Source organism: Eupeodes corollae, chromosome 1, assembly GCF_945859685.1.
Source record: "Eupeodes corollae chromosome 1, idEupCoro1.1, whole genome shotgun sequence".
Lineage (NCBI taxonomy): Eukaryota > Metazoa > Arthropoda > Insecta > Diptera > Syrphidae > Eupeodes > Eupeodes corollae.
Window position 1 is genome coordinate 309,872,926 of NC_079147.1, and position 21,824 is coordinate 309,894,749.

Genomic DNA, 21,824 nt, shown 5'->3' on the forward strand with positions numbered 1-21,824 from the left:
TAAGGATTTCTCTCGTTGTCTTAGAGATATTTTTAAAGGAACAATGTTTTGTCGAATAAGCCAGTTGCATTATCACTCCCCTTAAACAACTCAGCCGTAAAACTCGCACTTCCATCAATGCTCATCAGTTAGCCATGAGCTCAATTTCGGACGTACTGCTTAAGGAAAGAGATTCTTTTTTCAACCACTCATCGAGAATGTGGAATACTTTCGAGCTCTGTTTTTTCCCTCCCATTTTAATATTCAAAATGTTAAGACCAATGTGCCTCTTAAATTCTTACCTATTTTTCCAACACTTGCACTATGTCACGTTAACATGTTAAGGGTGTGAATAACCCCTCGTGTCCCTGTTAAATTGATAATTATACAAAATTTTAATATGAAATTTAAAATATCTTTTATTTCAAGTGAAACCAAATGAATTTTAACATTTTTTTGAGATAGGCTTGAATAAAATAATAATTTTCACATGAACATCTTATTTTTTTGAATAATTTAGTAAATGAGAGGTTATATTTATATTAACATTACCTAAACTCAAATGAGCTTTTGATGTTCATGACATTAAAATTCTAATTCTTACAAAAAATTTAATTTAAAGCACACATTTCAATGTCTTCATTAAATTCATAATAGCTTCTTTAAAACACGTTGAATTATAAAATTACATGGTTACTAATTTAAATCAATTATGGTAACTAAAACAAATAAATCTTGAAGTAGAATATGCATATACAAATAATAAGAAATATTTTCTATTCTTTAATTATTGTTGATTATCGTTCAATTTTTGCTCATTCTCAATTCCTCCACTACAATCAAGGGGTATGAGAAAACCACTCCTCTCAGAGGTTGCACCGTCGCGTCGCTCCTCTTTATAACAGTAGAAATAAATAAACAATGGAAAATGGCATGCCACATTAAAAGGTTTAATAAATTAAACGATTATTCAAAACGTTTCTTCAATGACATATCAGGTTTTTATTTGAAATTTTCATTCTACTCGATTTTGTAAAGTCTTAGACCTACTGGTTAAAAAACATCTAGGTCCCCATTATCAATAATTAATCGAGCCGGCATTCAACTTAAGGCGAATGCCAGTAAAAAAACCGAAGAACACAATTTAAAAGAAAGGCGAACTTCGTCCTTCAAATAGTCTGCCAAACTTTTGCTTTTTGAAGTGAACATAAAATGTTAACTTTGAGTCGAATGTTGAATTCGATATTTTGACATCCCTCATAGAATTTAAAACCTAGTAAATCGATAGCTTTATCATAAATGTTCGATTGGTTGTTATTTTCATATGTTGAGCAACTAACCAGAAAGTACAACCTATTGTTTTGTTCGCAAGGTTCACGCTTGCAGTGATGACAAGAAAAACGATTGTGGCGATCTACAGCAGCGTATCAATGAGGTTCATGAGGATATTATTAAAACAAACCTTTTTAGTTCGTTGAACAACACAGGGTCAGCTTCACTATAATGGCAAATAAAAATGTTACGATTATGGTAGTTTTTTTTTTGAACAATTATTTACGACTACTTTGGGTTGTCGTTTTTTTTTGTCATCTACACATTCGTTTTGTTATTTTTATAAAATTGTTTGAGTTGGCTAGAAACGTCTTTTTTCCTCAAGTTTCGTAATTCCTAAGACGAGCCCTGATATCAAAAGCTGTCTTTATTATTTATTGATGAAAAATCATCCCAGATCCATGATATAGAAGCATTTTGAGTAAAGATTAAAACCAAACACCTGCTCAGACTCGACTCGGACTTCTCTAACTTCGACGAGCAAAACACAATTTTTTTTTAGTTATACATACGTAATAATTTTTTTTTCTCTCATAAAACGAACAAACTAAAAAAAATCTCAGATAAATTTCATAATTTTTGTTTTCTTTCTTTTCATTTTCATCATGTGTTTGTTTTAAGTTTAAAGATAACATAAAATAATAATTATAATATAGAATAAGAATAGTTGAAAATTATATTAAGCATAAATACTTGATTTTTGTTATACTTATTTTTTTGTTTAAAGATTTTTCCATTTTTTTTGTTTATGTATATATATGTTTTTTTTTTGTTGTTTTTGTTTTGTTTGTTTAAAGACGAAGTTCAGTTGTTTTGTGTGTGAATGAATAATATGCCTTTCCGCTCTGCAAGTTAGTACTAGATATTCTTTTTTGAAGTGCGCTGCTTCTTCTGGGATGCGAGCACACGTTTTATAATTTGTTTTTGTTTAATTGCTTCCTGCTTAAATTTTTGTATGTTTACGCAACGTCCTGTTGTTGCCTTGGGTTTGGTTGCCTGGAATTGACGTAGGATGAACTGGAGGATCCGCCGCCGCCGGATGGGCGGTTTCCACCTGTGCGCGGTCCGTTCATTCCAGTGCCAGACATTGACGACATTGAGGGTCTGGTGCCGCCGTTGGTGGAGCCTGTGTTGTTCCGACTGTTGGTGTTGTTGTTGTTGGTGCTGTTGTTGTTTCCTCCGCGAGATCTGTAGTTGCTTGTGTTGTCGTAGCGCTGGTTGTTGCCACCGCCTTCCTTGTTGTAACCTCCACTGCCTCCGTTGTTACTGCCGCCACCGCTGCCGTTGTTGGAACTTCCGTTTTGATAGTAGCCGTTGTCGCGGAAGTATACGTTGCTGCCTCTGCCGCCGCCGTTTTGTTGCGACTGAGAGGAGTAGTTGCTTCTGCCACGGTAGCCACCACTTCCACCCATACCTGGTCCTCCACCATTGCCGCCGCGTATGCCACCACGATCCATGCGGTCCATTCCATTGTTAGAACGGCCACCATCGCGACCACGTTGGTCGTTTCGGTTGTAGTTGTTATGGCGGGGCCTTCCACCGCCATAGCCGTCGTTCTGATGGTTGCTGTTCGACCAGTGGTTACTTTCGTGGCGGCTTTGATGGTGGTTGTCGTCGTTCCAATCGTTCTTCCGGGAATTGGAATTGGCGTTGGAGCTCGAATCGGATTGATTGCCTCCACCACTGCTGAACAAAGCAGCGCTGTTCATTTCACTGCTCCATTGGTTCGACGGTTCCACTGGCTTCGATTGGGAGGTGTCGCGTCGGCGGTCATCTCGATCATTTGGGGTCTCCCAATCAGTGGAGGGGCTGGTGTTGATCTCTTCTGTTGTCGATAGAGCGGCAACTTCATCCTTGATAGTCTCGACTTGCTCAGCATATGGATCGCTTGGCTGTTGGAGGGTTGGCGTTGGGTTTAGCACCTGCACGGGAGCAGCCGTTGGGCTGTTTTCGAACTGTTGGAAAGTAGCCAATGGCACGCGGTTCATCATCACTACCGCTCCTGGCTGTTGCTCCAGTTGTGGCTGATGGCCAGTGGCTGCAATTATTTGATGTTGAACTGAGAGGATTGCGGGCCTGGCATCCACTGATGGTGAAAATACTGCTTGGGGCAGCTGCTGTTTGTCTCCTGCGACGCAACCAAGAGGGGATTGGAGTGAAGCGGCCACAGAGTTGGGAGCTACAGGATAGAGTGCAGGTGCTGCTTGCACTAGTGGAGGGAATGATTGGTTTGTGAATGTTTGTGTGGGGATTGGCGCGGCAATATTGACATGAGGTCCCTTTGGCAAATGTTGTTGCTGCTGTTGTTGTTGCTGCTGCTGTTGTTGTTGTTGTTGTTGTTGTTGCTGCTGTTGCTGTTGTTGCTGCTGTTGTTGTTGCTGTTGTTGTTGTTGTTGTTGCTGCTGCTGCTGTTGTTGTTGCTGCTGTGGTGGTGCCTGTTGTGTTGGAGGAGCTGTCTGTTGCTGGGGAACTGGCGATTGCTGGATCATTTGCTGCATTGGGTGCTGTTGATGGGAAGGTGGTGGCTGCGATGGGTGTTGATTGAAAACGTTTGTGCACTGCGTTTGAACCTCGATGGGGTTGTTATAGGCTGTGGCACCACCACCAACTTCTGGAGAATCCAATTCACTGTCCTGCAGGAAGAAGAAATTACCTCCACCAATGACTTCGGCCAAGGGACGCATCTGCTGCAGGTATTGCTGCTGTTTGAAGTAGGCTTCCTCAACAGCACGAACTGTTGTTGCTGGGAAATGCGGTGGAACAGCTGCAACTGCAGCGGGAACTACTTGCGGCATACCAGTTGGTTGTTGCATATTCACTGGGCTAGGAACCACTTGGCGTGAATGTTGCTGGGGTGGCTGCTGCTGTGGTTGATGTTGCGGTTGTTGATGTTGCTGCTGCTGTTGTTGATGTTGTTGATGTTGTTGTTGTTGCTGCTGTTGTTGGTGGTGCTGTGGTGGTTGTTGTTGGTTCTGGGCGATCCCAGTGGGAGGTGGTGTGGTTTGCATATGATTATGAATCTGCGGGGCAACATAACCGGATGCAACTTCATTCGACTCCATTACAAAGACGTTGTTCACAACCGGGGCGTTGGCATTGTAGATCGGAGCGACCTGAATAATTTGATGGGGTTCATCTTGTTGTTGCTGCTGTTCAGGAATTTCATCTGCAACCTCATCGTCTTCCACGCTCTCTTCGTTCACTTCAACTTGGTCTTCTTGTTGTTCACTTGCCATGACTTCCTCTGCGACAACAGATGCTTCTTCAACAACCTCAGGTTGATTGGCGCAATGAATCTTATCCAAGTAGCCAGATTCTTGAATTTGTTGACAAATACGCTTTAAATTCTCAAAAGTTGTCTCTCCATATTGTTTGGGGCGACCATCGATAGTCATAGACAAATACTCTGCAGCCTTCTGAGCGAGAGTCAAAAATGGAACATCTTCAGTCTGTTCTGGGCGTCTTACTTGGATATCCGCATAGCTGAATATAGATTCAAAAGAAAATATATATATTGTTTAAAAACGTGAATCATATAAGTTCATAGACCTGATTAATAAACCTCGGTTAAATGTACTCTTGTAAAAACAATATTTGTCTTGGATCTTAGATTGGCATCACTAGACAAAAAACGAATAATCTTTTGAAACACACTTCAGAACAGGACTAAATATGAACTATCATAGAAGCCAGGACATTTACATAAGTATTTGGTAGCTTAAGCTTATATTGTGAAACTTATAATCAACCTACGATGCAAAAGAATGCAAATGTTATGAACAAAATTTAGTTAAGGTTCATTGACAGAAAAGTTTGCGTAGGTAGGTAACATTTTTGTAATAAATCGATGGCCATTGCATTTTACTTTTCTGTATAATAAAACGAACCACATCCTACACGTTTGCCTTTCGTATGAATGAACGATTGAATTCAATTATGTTCAGTGTTAAAGAAAACACGCAATAACCATTTGACCTAGTAATTGAATAATAGAAATAAAATTCTTCGGCCAACGGCAATGTAAAAGAAAAAGCGTAATGTTTGCTCCAGAAACTTAAAGGGTTGTTTTTTTTTTATTTTCTTAAATAAAAGGGAAGAATTGCAAGAATTATTGTTAAGTGTTTTAAATAGAGTTTTCAAGTTCATAAGAGTAAAGCTTTAAGAACTGCTTTTTTTTGCATTTTTTAAGCCAGATTTGGATGTGCAGTTTGTGGCCCAAAAAAGAACATGAAACAGAAAAATTAACGTAAGTTTTTATGGCTATTTTCAAAAATTTGAAACTTTGATGGTCTGCTGATTAAATTACCCCGAATTCGTCATTCAAATTTGTGTTCCAAATAGAAAATATTTAGAGCTTGCGAAAATAAAAATGTTGATCTGAAATGAGCAATTATACTACCAAAGTGGAGTCAGGCAGAGCAGCATAAAAAATGAATTAGGTGTAGCAACAGTCTATTAAGAATTAGGGCCTAGTAACTTACAACTCTTAACCATTCCTGTGTGCGAGTAATGTTGTCGGGGATGGAGGAGATCTACAGTTGTAAGTCGAATTCGAACGACTCATTTTAAGAAACCACTTTCCATGGCAAGAATTATTGTGGGAGGATTTCTCAATACCTCGCAAGAAGCAGTACCCGTGAAGAAAATGTAGATGGCACAGGTAGGGATTGAACTCAAGACCTCTGGCAGTCCTACGCTCTAACCATCCCGCCACAGGTACGGGCTGCATATTGTCAACAATTTTGTTGCTATTTCTGATCAGTGATGTGATGTGGGAAGCCTTTACAGGGAACGAAGGAATCCGACAACATACCTCGAACATATAGACTACTCAGACGATGCATGTTTGGTATCTCAAAGGATAATCTTATTAAAATGACAACAAGGGTGGAGGGAGAAGCAGAAATCGTGGGGGTGAAAACTAAAATGATTGCTTTCGGAACCTCTCAAATAGTAGTAAAATTGCGAAGTTTCCAAAGACTTAGAAATATTGTCTGAAGACGGAAACAAACAAGATATCGATAGCTGTATCGGAAAATCAGGCTGTTAGGGATATTGTCTATTGTTTGGAGGAACAATTCTCTCAGCCAAAGTTGCGACAGTTCCGCCAATCAGTTTTGTTATGCCGATGAAGATGCAGAACCTCAAAAATAACAGTAACGATTACTAATAAATTGCAAACCATTAATAGGTGGCTACGAAACATCTTCTTGGTTTTCTGTACCAATCGTATATGCAATGGAGAAGTAGATAGGATAACAGGCCAAGAACACATTAACACTATTATACAAAGAGGCAAATGCAGTGGATTGGACAAACGCTTTTAAGAGGCAGAAGAGTCAGAGAACCGAGAAGGACGTGGAGAAGAAAAGTCGAGCTGAGGGTCTATGTCGAGCTAGGAAACACCCACGGGACCTAAGTTAGTAATTATACCCTACAAATCAACATGGAGGAAGAAAGATCGGTTTTTGTCGGGTGAGTTAAACGAAATCAATAGAATAGAATAAGGAATCGTTGTCAATATCGTAAATTTGCCCCTATTTTTTTAAACATATTTATTAGAAAATGTTTTTTTTTTTCGAAGTCACAATTTCAACAACCCAGTAAAAGCTCAACTGTGACCATTTTTAAAAATAAGTGTCGAGGGCGAAATTCGCAAATGCACAATAATAATTTAATTTATTTTATCGGACAAAATATTAGCTTTAAACTCTGTCGTAAAAACAAATTCAGCTGTGTTCTGCACAGATGAAGTTCAAAACTATCTTTTGATTTCTGTTCTAGAAAGTTTGATCCAAAAGGGATTAACCTCAGACTATGATTCTAAGAGACTTTACAAACGTTTGGAAGAAGAAAAGGATGGTATAAACAAATGTCTAGCCTCCTATGTCTCACTAGGAGGTGAAATCCTAATTTAACAGGACTATTCGTTTAACTTTTTGATTAATTGGGAATTTTTTTTTATCTAAGTAATAAGTTATTTAACAAATTTAAGTGAATTTGGAAGCGAGTAAGAAAGAAGCTATTTGTGCAGTTTTATTCAATCAAAATGGGAATCTATTTAATTGAATTAACTTCCATAGAAATAAAAATGATCCCTGTGTTACTCTTTCTTTGTATAATTGCCATGTTCGTCCTCATCTTGAATATGCTTCGCAAATGTGGGCTCCCTATTATGAAATTCATAGAAAACGTATTGAATCAATTCAGCGTAATTTCATTCGCTTTGCTCTTGGGATGATCCTTATGATCTGCCTCACTGTGAACATCGTATTCTACTTCTTCAAATGAAATCCTTCGATCAAAGGCGTGTTAATAATGACTTAGTATTTTTTTATCAAGTCATTAATGGTGAAATTGATGCACCTCATTTGCTTTCTTGTGTACATCTGAATTACCGGGGCGGAACTCATCACCTGCGCACATTTGATTTTATACATATTGACTTCCATAGAACTAACTATGGGAAGAATGAAGCTTTAAGTCGAATGAGCATTTTATATAACTTAAACTGTTCATCGATAGATTTAAATTTAAATAAGGTGGGATTAAAATCATTATTTAGAACCTGTGCTCCACTATCGTAAACGTTCTCATTTTATTTTTTGTTCTGTAATAGTTAAATGTTAATTTTGTTTTGTATTTTGTGCGTGCGTTAGGCTATAATTGTATTATTTTTTACTAAAAACTAACACATGCACTTATGATGAGCCTCTGATCGTAGTTTGACGTTTGCTATAAGCTTACTACTTTCTGAAATTCTGAAGTGTAAAAAAAAGATTTTTTGGACTTTTCAAAAAAAAAAAAAAAACAGTTACGCACTAAGACTCATTTGTTGAAATTAAATTCTTGTGTTCCAACATTAAAACTATGAGAAACCTTATGCAAAGGAAAACTTAAGTTTGTAAGTGGAACTTTAATATTTTCGAATAAGCGTGGCACTTAACCCTTGAGACTAAAAAAAAAGAAATGGTTCATTTTGAAGATGCTTTTCTTCATCTTGGAATACAATTTTTTAGTATGGACACATTGAGAATTATTTCCCCGAAATTGGTTTTTAGTCAAAATTACCAAAGGTCCATATTTGGATTTTGAATGAAGCCTGATGCACATGGAATGTAATAGGCACAATAGAGTTTTTTCTTTATAGTGGGAAACTAAGCTATCAAAAACGATCAGTTTTGTTTGTAATCTAAGACACACCAGAACTCAGGCTAGTTCAGAGCAAACTCTGTGAACTCATGAAAGTAAAAAACCAAAACGCGGCTTAATTTACTTTTTCTTTTGTGTTAGTATTTCAGGGAAATGATGGTGTTTCATAGGTATATTCAAAAACTCTCCGTAAAGCATACTCGAAAGCTCTTCTCAAAGTTAAAAAAGAAAAACGCATAATATGACGAAAGAAATTGCTTTAATTTGTATTTTGGAACTCTTGTATTTATATTTTCAAATATGCTCTCCGTATCAGCAAAAAAGTATTTCGCAGTTTTGTTAATCCGTTTGGGACCGCTAGTTTGAAACTATCGACACTTTTACAGATGTTTAAAAAGAAATAAAGTCACAAGTGTTAAGTGTTAAGCACAACTACACCAGCGAATACGAATTTTCTGGACTTAAACTTAAGGCAACTACTTATTACTTCATTTCAGTTCGGATAATTTATATTCCACTTTTTAGTTTCACTGAAGACTAAAAGAGACTCAACGAGCTTAAATATATTCAAGTTACATATATGTTTCCGTTTAATATGTACATAAATTGTTGTATCAACCGAACTTAAATTATACTGTGCTATCTACAGCTAGCCTTGAAGCTTGTAACTTTTACTGTACTAACATATCGATTTAAGATTATGTTAGTGTATAAAAAAATAAATAAATAATATTATATTTTTGAATTGTAAAATTGTAAATTGTAAATAATTTATTTCTTATTTCAGGATTGAATTTGTGACTTATTACAAAGTGTGTAGTTTTAATTCAATTTTTCACGTTTTTAGTGGACGAAAATAGCACACATAGATAGTTTTAGAATTTTCAAGCTATGAATCCTCAAAATTTCTAAATTGTAGAATTACGAATTTAGTACTTTTTTGGTGTTTGCTGGGCACCACCTTGGAAAACATTTGACAATAAATTTTCAAATCGAATTGTGTTCGCATCATTTTAACTTTAACATGGTTGGTGTCCTTTGATTAAGATCAGAACTTTGAGCTGGCTAAGAACATCAACTTTTCGTACGAACGGTAACCTTTTACGACATTTAATGCATTAGCCGCGTTTTATTATCACCATGATCTGATCCGGATCATGGATTTACATGCATTACAACAACAACACAAGATCCTGCTTTGTGTTTGGATCTCAATTTGAGATCTAAAATTTAATTCTTTTTTTCACAACAAGGAACGCTCTATCATTGTAATTTCACATGTAAATGTTGGTATCATTGCAAACAAATTAAATAAAACCTATATTGCCATATAAACATTTCAATTTGACTGAAATAAAATATTTTTTTTTAAATAAAAAGCGGGAAGCTTTATATTTATTTATTTGGTATATAATCCATGAAATAATTAGATATTTTAACAAAACTAATTAATTGGTGAAATTCAAATAATTAAGTCCAAAAAAATGTATATTTGACATAATTTATGGATATTATTTTCCCCAAAAAAAAGGAACAAAAAAAATCATTGAGCAAAATGTTCTATGGGCAACCCTGCTTTAAATGTCAAAAAACATAAATAAAATCGAGAAAGCTGCAGCAGAAAAAAATGCTGAAAATACTTTTACATGGAAATTTTTTGAAATCATTCTTTTAATTGAAAATGGTTGTAAGAAACACTTAGGTGACATAAATTAGAACTCAGAACCGTCTGAACCATCTCAATGAAGAGAGTAGTTTTGAAATGACGGTGGTTTGTATGTAACACTTTTAAGAATTGTGTATGATTTTCTCTCGAAATTCTTGGAAGTGTTATATACAAACCACTGTCATTTCAAAACTACTCTCTTCATTGAGATGGTTCAGACGGTTCTGAGTTCTAATTTATGTCACCTAAGTGTTTCTTACAACCATTTTTAATTTAAAGAATGATTTCAAAAAATTCCCATGTAAAAGTATTTTCAACATTTTTTGATTTTTGTAATTTGCACATTTTCAGAAGTTGTGGAACTACAACTGGAACTTGCATCATCATCGATAAGATTCAATAGAGATAAAATTGAATTGTTTGATTCTTCGCTTTCATCGCTTTCAAATAAAAACTGCAAATTATAAAAGTTTTTAAAAGAGAAAAGAAATAAAAATTAAAATGAATACTTCGATCAACCACAGCAGCTTCCATTTTGGGTATTTGGGAATTTTACACTGCTACCAAACTTTAAATAATAAAAAATATGATGATCCAATGCTGTTTTATTATCATGATCTGATCCGGATCAGATCACGGTGATAATAAAACGCGGCTATTGTTAGAGTCATGGTATTGCATGAGTACCCAATTAACACGCATGAATTTCAAAGATATATGGTTTTATGGCATTCCTTAGTATTTCATCCTCTTTTTACGTTAACCTCACATCTACAAACGATTATTTTTGAAAATTTTTAAAAGATGATCTTTAGAAGTTAAACCTCAATTTTTTGATAACGGAGATACAAGAATTTATTTATTCCGTCATCAATCCTAATAAATCAAAGCCAGGAATTTGAATCCCAAACTAATTGCCCCGCAATGTGGCAAGGTTTTGCGCTTCGCACTTAGGGCGATAAACATTCTTCGCGGTTAATTTTGTTTTCATCCCTACCGAATACTAATTTCCAAAATATGTGTGTTTCTGTTTAGATGCTTCTTAGCGAAAGGTTTAACCGCCCATAAAGCTTTGCACTATTGAGCCCCTTCCTAAAAAGTCTGCTTGACACTGTCATAATGGCGGAAGATAACTTCTTATCACTCATATCGAAGTTTTCGAGGGAGTTGTGGTAACATCTTAACCAAATAATTGTCATTTTAGACCATTTTCCGAGAAGTTTTGGAAATATTTGTTAAATTAACAAATAGTAAAAAATAGTACCCGTGGCATGATGGTTAGTGCGTTGGACTGTCATGCGAGAGGTCTTAGGTTCGATCCCTGCCTGTCCCACCTAAAGTTTTATTCACGGTTACTGCCTCTTGCGAGGAATTGATAAATTCTCTCAAATTCGGATTCGGCATGTAAACTGTAGGTCCCCTCCATCCCTGACAACAGTACTCGCACACAGGAATGGTTGAGAGTTGTAGGTCCCTAGGCCCTGGTTCTCTACGGACTATTGCGCCACCTAATTTATTTTTATTTTATAAAAAAAAGTGTAATATTTTTTGTCCAATCGTGAGAGTAAAAAGAGCATAAATGACCAAAATTAAGGTAGTTTTAAGTTTGGATAGTGTGCATTAGTTGATAGACAATATTTCAGAAAATATAAAATTATTATACCTTTTCTTAAAAACTTAACAAAAATTTAAAAAATATGATTCTAACTTCTTTATTCATATCGATATTATGGCGCCATCTATTGTAAAATACGTCAAATTGTTTGGGAATGTAAATTTTGAGTAGTAATTTTAAAAATTCACAAAAAAAACTATACACTTTCTGATCCTACCGCCAATATCTAAATTATAAAAAGAGTTAAGCTCTTAAACTTTTTGTTTCTACGAAATTTGTGAACTTGAAAGTTTTGGATACTGAGAACCAACTTTGTTAAGGCATTTTGATACAATTATTATGAAATTGACATTCTTGTAAATAATTAAAGAAAACCAGTTCATAAGTTATTTTTGTTTAACTGACTCAACAGAGAACCAAACAGTTAAAAAAAAACATTGATCCTTACCAACCCAAATACAAACAAATTAGTAACAAAAACACAAAAGCTAAAAGCTGTTATCTCTTTCAGACTGCATTTTTGTTGTCCTCAAAGCAGAATTGTTTAAATACAAAAATGATAACAACAATAAACCATAACCATGTTCGAATGAGTCACAAGTATTTTCGTCGACCCCACTAAGCACAGTAAACAAAATAACTCCCATGAATCTTTTCAACCAATTACAAAAAATGAATGGAAAATGATAAAAAATAAGTTAAAATAAAACTTACAATTTATCCAAGTTCTCCAGATCGGCTGGCTCCAATTTGACAGCGCAATTCTCACCACTTACAAAAGCTTGACGGATCTCATCGATGGACATGTTTGTCAGAATGTTCTGTATAACTAGAACCTCACGAATCTTACTTGTTTCCGTTTGTGCCCTTACGATGGCATCCTACAAGACAACAAAAATCCCAATAACAACAATGGTAATGATAGAACAAAGGATTTTTAAGAAAGTTCGCAGCAGAAAAAACCTCAACATACCTTCCTTGCTTGCTTCTTCTGCTCCTTTTCGGCATCCTTAGAGAATTGGACCATCTGCTTAGAGAGATCCCTTGCGAATTCCAGAGTTTGGGTAACAGCATCGTATTTAGCAACTGCAGCCTTTTGGTCAGCACTCAATTCCTTACCGGAGGCCTGTATCGCTCGATAGGACTCCAATTTGGTCTAAAAAAAAAGCACAAAACAATTTAACTTTAACTCGGAGCAAGGCAAACCATGCAACATCGAGAGGAATAAAGGAACATTGGTGCTGCTGGACCTGGCACTGCCAGAGGATTTTGATTAAATTTTACAAACCCAAACCAAAGCACATGTAAATATGGCGTCTTGTCGTGAAAATCGCGACATCGACTCGCCATTACCATCACCACCATCGCCATCGCCAGGGCCTGGACATGTATTTTTTTTCTTTTGTAAAAAGGTAAAGCGGACAAACGCCACGTTAAAACAGAACAAGCAACACAAAAAACGCTTTGTTAACAAACTAATTTTTGTTATTAACAAAATCGATTACGGCTATTTTTAGATTTATTTACTTCAAATTAAAAAAACACAAATTACTCGAAAATATATTCGTAATATAAAATTTGTTTTTCTTGGAGGAATCGAATGGCAGTGGAACGACGTCGTCTTCGTATTTCGTATATACCTCAATCGGGGGGAAGCCATTGTGCATTTTTACAAAAATATTCAAGGCAGGCACTGGGGGTTTTGGACAACAGATTTTTTGGGTTTTCACTCACCTTGCGCTTCTCCAGGTTGCGAATTTTATGTTCGATTGTTACTAAAGCTTGTTTCATCGGATTTGTGGCATTATTATTGTCACTTGAAGACTCCGCTGGGGTGCCGGAGACCTGTTTTTCTAACTTGGTGTTGTTTGAGGCAGACGGCATCATTCACAGACAAAAGCTGAAGCAGGAATGGAGATCGAGAACGAGATGATTGGAGAAAGAACGAAAAAAAGTGTTCTTTTCCTTTTTTCACAGAACAGAAGAACAAAAAAAATAACTTGTTCAATTCAGTGTAGTTTCAGCAGTGAAGTTGGATCTGGTTTGAAATGCCTGCGGTTGGTATTGCCATATGAATATTATTTTTTAAATTTGAATTTGAGACAAAACAAACTAACGAAATGTACACACTCCATCAGTTTGTATCTCGAAAATTTTTCTATTTTCAGTTATGAAAACAAAATGCCTAATTTTTTGTTGTCAAAAATTTTATAATAGGTGTTTAGATTTTATTTTTCAATTATACTATTTCTTTTATATTAAAGCACATTTTTATTTGATTGCTAGATCAAAATAAAATTAAAAATAAGAAAATAGGATTCTCAAATCAACCCGGTAGATTTTTTTTCCATGATAAGCCTGCATAAGCGAATAATCAAGAGCAAATTATTAACACAAATGTTCCAATCAGATCAGTATGGCCGTTTGTTTGTGGAACAGGGGGTAATCTGACAAGCGCTATCACATATATGAGATATTTAAGCATCGGATATGGTTGTGGACGACCAAAACTAGATAGGTAACAATATCCCAAAATAAAAGTTAAAACCAATATCTGCAATTTGCAAATCATAACAGATCTTAGATTTTACGATTGGAATATTCACCAAAGTGACATAGTAAATCATATTGTATAATACGTAGCTTTACCACAGTAAATAAATATTTAGTTACAATAGGTGACTTCCACAGAATTTCTTAACCAACACTCAACAGAATAGTTTCAAGGTTTTCAAAGAAATAGGCTCTGCAGCTACCTTTCCTCTTCAAGACGTTTTTTTCCTCTTCAAGACGTTTTTTTATTGGGTTGAGTTAAATTTTACTAGCAGGCTTTGCACTTTAAATAATAATAATATGAATTTTTGTTTTTTTTTTCTAGATTTTGTGCTACGAATTGAACTATCAACAAAAAACATTCCATCATCAAACCAGAAGTTCCTCAAATTGGAAATTTCCTCATCAACTTTATTTTCCTATGTGATTGAAACAACACAAATCGATGCGCATAGCTTTGGATGGATCGCCAAAAGCGACCAATGACTTTGAAACTTGAAAAAAGAAGGAAACTTTAAGTATACAATTTCTATACAGTTACAAGTTACACAAATTGTTTCTTATAATGGAACAAACAAATTGTTAAACACAACCATTTCGAAAAAAGTCGTTCAAAATCATAAAGTCGACTTAAATGGGATCTAAATAAATAATAAATCAGGTTGCGCAATAGTCCTTTGAAAAGTAGAGCCTAGTGACTTACAACTCTCAACCATTCCTGTGTGCGAGTACTGTTGTCAGGGATGGAGGCATTAACAATGAGATCTATGAATCATTAAATCTTAAACATAAGCATTTAAATTATGTAGGTTCCCCAAGTAACAATTTTTGTTGGCATTAATCTTGCAAAGAAAAGTTAAGATAATAGAAAAGTTAAAATGTATGTTACCTTTACTGAGCCTGAACAATTTCTCTTTAGTAAGTATATCACTATCAAGCGTTCGATCGTGAGAACTTTGACATTTAAAATGAAGTCTGAAATTGTATCTCAATCTATGTGCTCACTTTAGATCGTTAATATCGGAAGCTCAAGCTCAACGCCCGAATAGATCTAATTTCTATTTTGTAAAGCTTTGACAGCTGACAACTATATTGACATTTCTTTAGGTTTGCTTTATTTTACACTGTGACTCTAGCAGCACTGTCTTCTCTTTTGTTGTTTAATTTATAAAAAGAATAAAATAAATAAATAAATAAGCCACAAAAATTGAAGCTAACTTAAGTAAACTTTTTTTTCATCGTCTGAGGTTTGGAGCTACATTACATTTCGCAAATTTTTGGGTAGCGCTTTACACATGATATCATAAAGAGTGGTTGTGGTATGCTATACTACTCTTAAAAAAATTCCTATGAGTTTATGGTTACCCTATCATTCGATTTTATATAACATTGGCATTGGAAGTACAAATGCCAAACATTTAAGACCAGGTCTTAATACAGATTAATAAAACTTTAAACGATCAAAATTCTGTTAGGCCTTATTCTGTATTTTAAAAACAATATTTTTGAGGTTTTCAAAATTGGCGCAGTACTACGTGTCTAAAGATAACACATATGGATCTTTTTCGTTAATAGGGCAGTTCTTATTTGCATGTACCTTACTTTATAAAATAAATATTTAAAAGCACATAGTCCGGTATTACACAGCTCATGATTTTCCTTGCATCAATGAAGTGCGAAAGAGAAAGGAATAAAAACAAAATGAAAAAGAAATAAAACTGTCTCAGCATGCACGTACAACCTATTCCTTGCCTGTTTTTGACGGCTGTCTTTCATTTTCTTCGTATTTTTTCGCATTTGCTTCACTTCGTGTTCGTGTTTAGTAGAGCTAATGCCTCAATATGGGGCACGAAAGTGAATTCAAGTCAACGATAAATATACCCATGGTTGCCACTTGAAGAAATGTTTGTGTCCAAATTTGAAAATAAAAATGACCACTTATATGTAAAAATGACCAACAATATTCAAGTTCAAGAAATTTGTAAACACAGATTAATGAATTCATCACAATTTGTTCAACATATTTTCCAATTATGCAGATTTTTTAATTACGTACAGATAAACTCACAAAATCCCTAGCAAACTTAATTGAATTAGATTAACCTAAATGAAGATGACGAAATATAAAAACAAAGTGTTTTAACATGAGATCAGAGTATATAAGTTCTTACATTAACTTTATTTAAGGTAGTAAGGTTCGATTTTGAGAATTTTTTCGGCTTGTATAATTATTTCTGTTCCCTAAGTCCAACTCAGATCAAAAGTTTATATTTTTAATAAAGTTATAATTAACTCATGAGTTTAACCGTTGCTTCTGTTTAGCCAAGTGAGTATGTTAAAGGAATGTTTTCGTTAATCAAATTGTCAAACATCTTTTTTCGTTTCTGAAAAATATGAACATATGGAATAAAAAATGACCGACCAATACAAAAATTAAAAAATTTGGTCACACATGACCAATGTGGCAACCGTGAGTTAGGTTAACCGAGCAAACGAAAGTAGAAAAAAAGATATCTGTTAAAATAATGCAAAGACTTAAACATCCGAAAAAGTCTTCGTGTAGTAATGCGCGCATCACAGAATGACAAACTTCGATTTTAGTACACAGTAATTCAATTAAGAGATCATTTTATATATTTCAATTTTTCTTTTACGAAATTTCAAATTGCTTTTACTTTAGTGTGTTGTCTGCCTTACAATAAGTACTAACAAAATGTCTATTATTTCTATTTTTACTGAACGCATTCAACGGAATTAATGGAATGAAATAGTATTTGATTTTTGTTCGTACTGTACAAAATACTTCATTCAAAAATCAAAATTAGAAAATTTACCGGTTGCATTTTTATTGTTCAATGTTCACGGTCTATTTTTGTTAATACACAATTGAAATAAAGTACTTAGAAATATATATAAATTTATGTTTAACTTAAATCGTAAAATTTTATAAACTGTTCGCTTCTGTTAATGAAAATTTTCTAAACATATAATTACCTTAGTGTTGAATTCCACCGTTAGTTTGATAGACATCAAACAAAATCAGGTCTGGGTGCTGTAGACGGTAAGGGTAAGTGAATAACCAATTTTGGTATTATAAAGTCTGTTTATTAAAAGTAATTCATTAGAGGAACGACAAAAGATATACCTAATGATATTAACCTAAACTTGGTGCCGAAATCTTGTTAGAAAAAAACAGCACATTCTTAAAAAATGAGCATCCAGATCTATCACGTGGCCAACAAATTTCACAGGTGATTGGACTTTATCCAAAATGTTAAACTATTGGACACGGCTCAACTATCCTTTAAATAAATTGAGTGAAGCGCCCGCTCGTAGAGAACCAAGGTCTAATGACTTATAACTCTTAACTATTCCAGTATGTGCCTACAGTTTTTATGCCGAATGTGCTACTTTAAGAAAGCAATTCTTATGACAAGGAGTACACTAAGATCATTTTTCAAATTAAGAGCAAGATGCAGTAGGCAGTAATTGAGCCCAAGAACTTTGCATTACAGTCCTATGCATTTTTTTCAAATTTATTTTTATTAATCATTCTTAAAACTAAATCTAGCCTAATAACTAACCAAAAATTACAACTTACTTACTGGGCCCATATAATACTTAATACAAATGCCTTTTGGCTCTAAAGTCAAGCCATGAGTATTTCTACTTTCACTTTTATTTCATAGATTTATGACTTTAAAGTTATAAATATCATAATTTTAGAGTGAGGAAACTTATTAATATTTTTAAATATTTTTTAAAGTAAAGGGTTGAGACCAGTAAATCAAAAGTAATTATTCGCGTGCTGCAGTAATGTAACGACTGAGGCTGAACCAAAAACGTGTAACGGTTTTTATAGAACAGTCGAAAACAATTATTTTTCTTTAGTATGGGAGGGGAGTATCTTTATAAACCCTTTAAAAAATGTAAAAAACGTCAACGTCAACTAAATTTAAAAAATGCTGCAAAAAGGCCACAATACTAACAGCGGAATGAAATTGAAATCGATTCAAAATATAAATTGGAGTTCTAAAATTCACTTTTATCGATATCGATTTCATTTTTTTTTAATTCAAAACGAAGTGAATTTATGTGGTCTTCATTTCGATATTTGTTATTTTCAAGTGATTTGAATTCCCCCAGAGGAAATTGTTCAAAAACAATAGTATTTTCACTTAAAGGAAATACATTTTAATTTCTTTGTGCAATACACTTGGTTTGCTGCTTGTACTTGAAGGAACGGACACAACATTCAAAAATGTTGGCATGCCAAAAAAAACGATCTTTAAAAGGTGCAACATTCAACTTTGGCGACAAAGTTTGATGACGGATTTGTATAGAACAGTTAAAAAAGGCATTTTTTACTATGAGAGGGGGGGTTTATCTCCCCCCTTTAGGCGGTAGGGGCAAATTAAAAAAATATGTGCATTAAATGAAAAAAAAATAACTAAAAAATGACGGTAATACTTACAATTAAGTATTATGTGCAAAAAAAAGTAAAAAAAAAAGGGTTAGAGTGTAATTTTTCAATACTTATTTCAGAATTTATTGCTCTTATTTCTTTTTGATCAAAAACTGAAAACTAGATGATTTTATGTCTTTTAGTTTTTGAGAAAATTGGAAATTACAAAAACAAAATATTTCAATTAAATTAGTTTTTGCTTGCTTAAGTATTAACGTAGGCTTATTTTGATAGTAATAATCAAAAACTGAAAGACATAAAATCATCTAGTTTTCAGTTTTTGATCAAAAACAAATAAGAGCAAAAAATTCTGAAATAAAAACAGTGGTAATATTAATCTTGAAGTATTGAAAAATTACACTTTAACCCTTTTTTTTTACTTTAAAACCTAATTTTCAAAAACTATGCATAGTTTTGACTTGATTTAAAAACAAGCTAATAGACAAAATGTTGGCTTTAAAAAAAGGTATAATACTTAATTGTAAGTATTACCGTTATTTTTTAATTATTTTTTTGCATTTAATGTACATATTTTTTAAATTGCCCCTACCGCCTAAAGGGGGGAGATAGACCCCCCTCCCATAGTAAAAATGCTTGTATTAAGCCCCTCTACCAAAAACCGTTATTATATCTTGTAGCCAAAGTTATCGTTCTCGTGCCAAAAATTTAGCTTTGGCACCTGAGTTTTGCTCCCCTAGGAGTTGGTTGATCATCCAAGAAACGGCATCCATCGGCTTGTCGCATTTGAATTCCGCAGACAGCTTAGGTTTTTTACTAAACTGAAAAACACTGTAATCCGTTTATTCTCCGTCAATTCAACAAATATATATTCATCCGTTCTAGGAAAATTCCTTTAATTTTCATCGAAATTTGACAGCTCTCTTAAAAAAGAATCATCGCTTCTTCTACCACTTCTTTTTTATGTACGGTTTAGTTTAAATTTAAAACACTTTCTGCAGCTTCTGCTGCAAACACACATAAATGAATAGCGTCCATCGTCTTTGAGAGCATAAAAACAATTGAACAAAAATATAGCAATATAATTGTCAATGTTGATTGTGATGCTGATGAATTGTAAATCGAACACAAAAACCGCATACAACTATTTCTTTTAGTTTTTTTTTATGAAAATTAAACGTTACTGAAACTATGTTTTATGAGACTATTTAGTTATTTCTGCATAACACGTTCTGTCAAAAGAAAACAGTTCCCTTGAAGTAGATCAACTAATTGGTATGAACCTTTCCAAAATTTATTGAACTATTATTTGTAAAAAGTTGTACCTACTACTTTAAGTTTCTAAAAATTTAATCTTTATCATTTAATAAAATTATTCTTGTTATTGTTTGTAAAATTAAAAAAAAAAAACAATTATTTTCAGTTTTGTTACAAACAAATTTTTAATTCTACCAAAATGTCATACTACATGACAATTTGGCTTATGACAACAAATTAATTATTTTCAATGGTACCAACGGTAAGTGTGGGTCGCTCCGTAGAATTTTATAATTAAAATATTACTTAATTCTAAATTTAAAGCACAAAATATTACGAATAACAATAATAAAAAAGGTTTTTTACTGGCCACCAAATTCTACTTTTTCTATAGTTTTTAATGGTTTGAATTTGGGTTTACGTCAGGTTTTGGAAATATGTACAATAGTATTTCATACAATTTTCAAAAAATCCCAAAGTTGTTAGATTGTGTTACATAAATCTGGGCAAACGCCAGAAACAGAAAACAAAAAAAAACAAAACGGTTTGAAAGTAATTTTTGTTCTTGTTACGAATTTGTCGTCTATATAAGGTTATCACGTCAAGTTATAAAATATGTTGAAAACGGGTAATTCTAAAAATTGAGCAGACAGATAAAATCGAAGTTCGGATTCGAACATTTTTTTTTTAAATTAACTCTAAAACTATTTTTCAAAAGTATGTCAAATTCAAAGCTTTCAAAAACTTTATCTACAGTCAAATAAAGATTAAACCAACCATCTCATTACTAATCAGAATTCCCAAAAACAAAGTGAGCTACTACCATGATTTAAAATGTATCTATAATATAAGGATTTATTCGTCATCATACGATTTTAAGGACTAAGTTATGTATGTATGTCTTAAAAATAGCGAATTATGATTTTTGTTTTCATTTTTAAAGCGGTATACATTTTAAAAACTTAGCCTAATAGATAAATTAAAAGGTTTCAATAAAGGGCAGCAAAATCTTTTGGATTTTTTTTGTTTTATCTTAATTTTGTTGAATAGGAAAGTCAAATAAACATTCTTAATTGATATTAAGATTAAACAAAGCTTTATATGTAAACCCCCTTTTAATCACGACCAACATCAGAACAATCGCGTTTGGGGTCCATTTGTACCTCAGGATATTTTCGATAGATTTTTTTCATAATTATCTATGCTATATTATGCAATTTTAATTTTGTCAATATTATTTACGAATGATTTTCAAACATTTATCAGATAAATAATGATAAACAAAAAGGTCATTCGGAAATATATTTTTAAATTTTGTTGACTTCAAAACTTACAGGAAATGCCATAAGTTTAAAATGTCTACCTTTGATGGGGATTTTCGGTTTGCCCTAATAAGTAACCTATAAATACGGTGACCATGTTTTCCGACACAAAATAATGAACAGTACAGTTTTCAAGATTTTTTTTTATTTCATTGAGTAATAGTAAATAAATATAAATAAAAAATAAACAAAAAAGGAACTTTCATCCATAATAAACAAAACAAACATAAAAAACACAGATTCTTGCAATTTCTAACTTATTATCAACAAAAAAAAACGTAAACTCTATTATATCATGTTTGTTAGTCAAACAACTTTGACATCGAATTAAAATATATTAATATTGTTAAAATAAGTACTTTTCGGAAGAATATTTTTTTTAAAATTAATTCTGGCTTTCCTTTTAAATAATTGCTAAATTCGATGCAATTTAATTCATGATTCCATTTGCAAATTAAAATAGACCTGAGTGTTTCAATTTTAATATTGTTTTTTTTTCGTTTGTCCATACATTGTTTAAAATTG

At 33.4% G+C, this 21,824-nt stretch overlaps 1 protein-coding gene across 1 annotated transcript; it reads right to left on the reverse strand.

The window, feature by feature from the left end:
* Window positions 1-1,875: 1,875 nt before the first annotated feature.
* On the reverse strand, window positions 1,876-13,664 carry LOC129942859 (caprin homolog). Its single transcript, XM_056051959.1, has 4 exons — window positions 13,479-13,664; window positions 12,718-12,900; window positions 12,459-12,625; window positions 1,876-4,794 (listed from the first exon to the last, which is right to left on the reverse strand). The coding sequence occupies exons 1-4, from the start codon at window positions 13,629-13,631 to the stop codon at window positions 2,271-2,273; spliced, it is 3,027 nt and encodes a 1,008-aa protein (XP_055907934.1). The 5' UTR covers window positions 13,632-13,664; the 3' UTR covers window positions 1,876-2,270.
* Window positions 13,665-21,824: the final 8,160 nt, after the last annotated feature.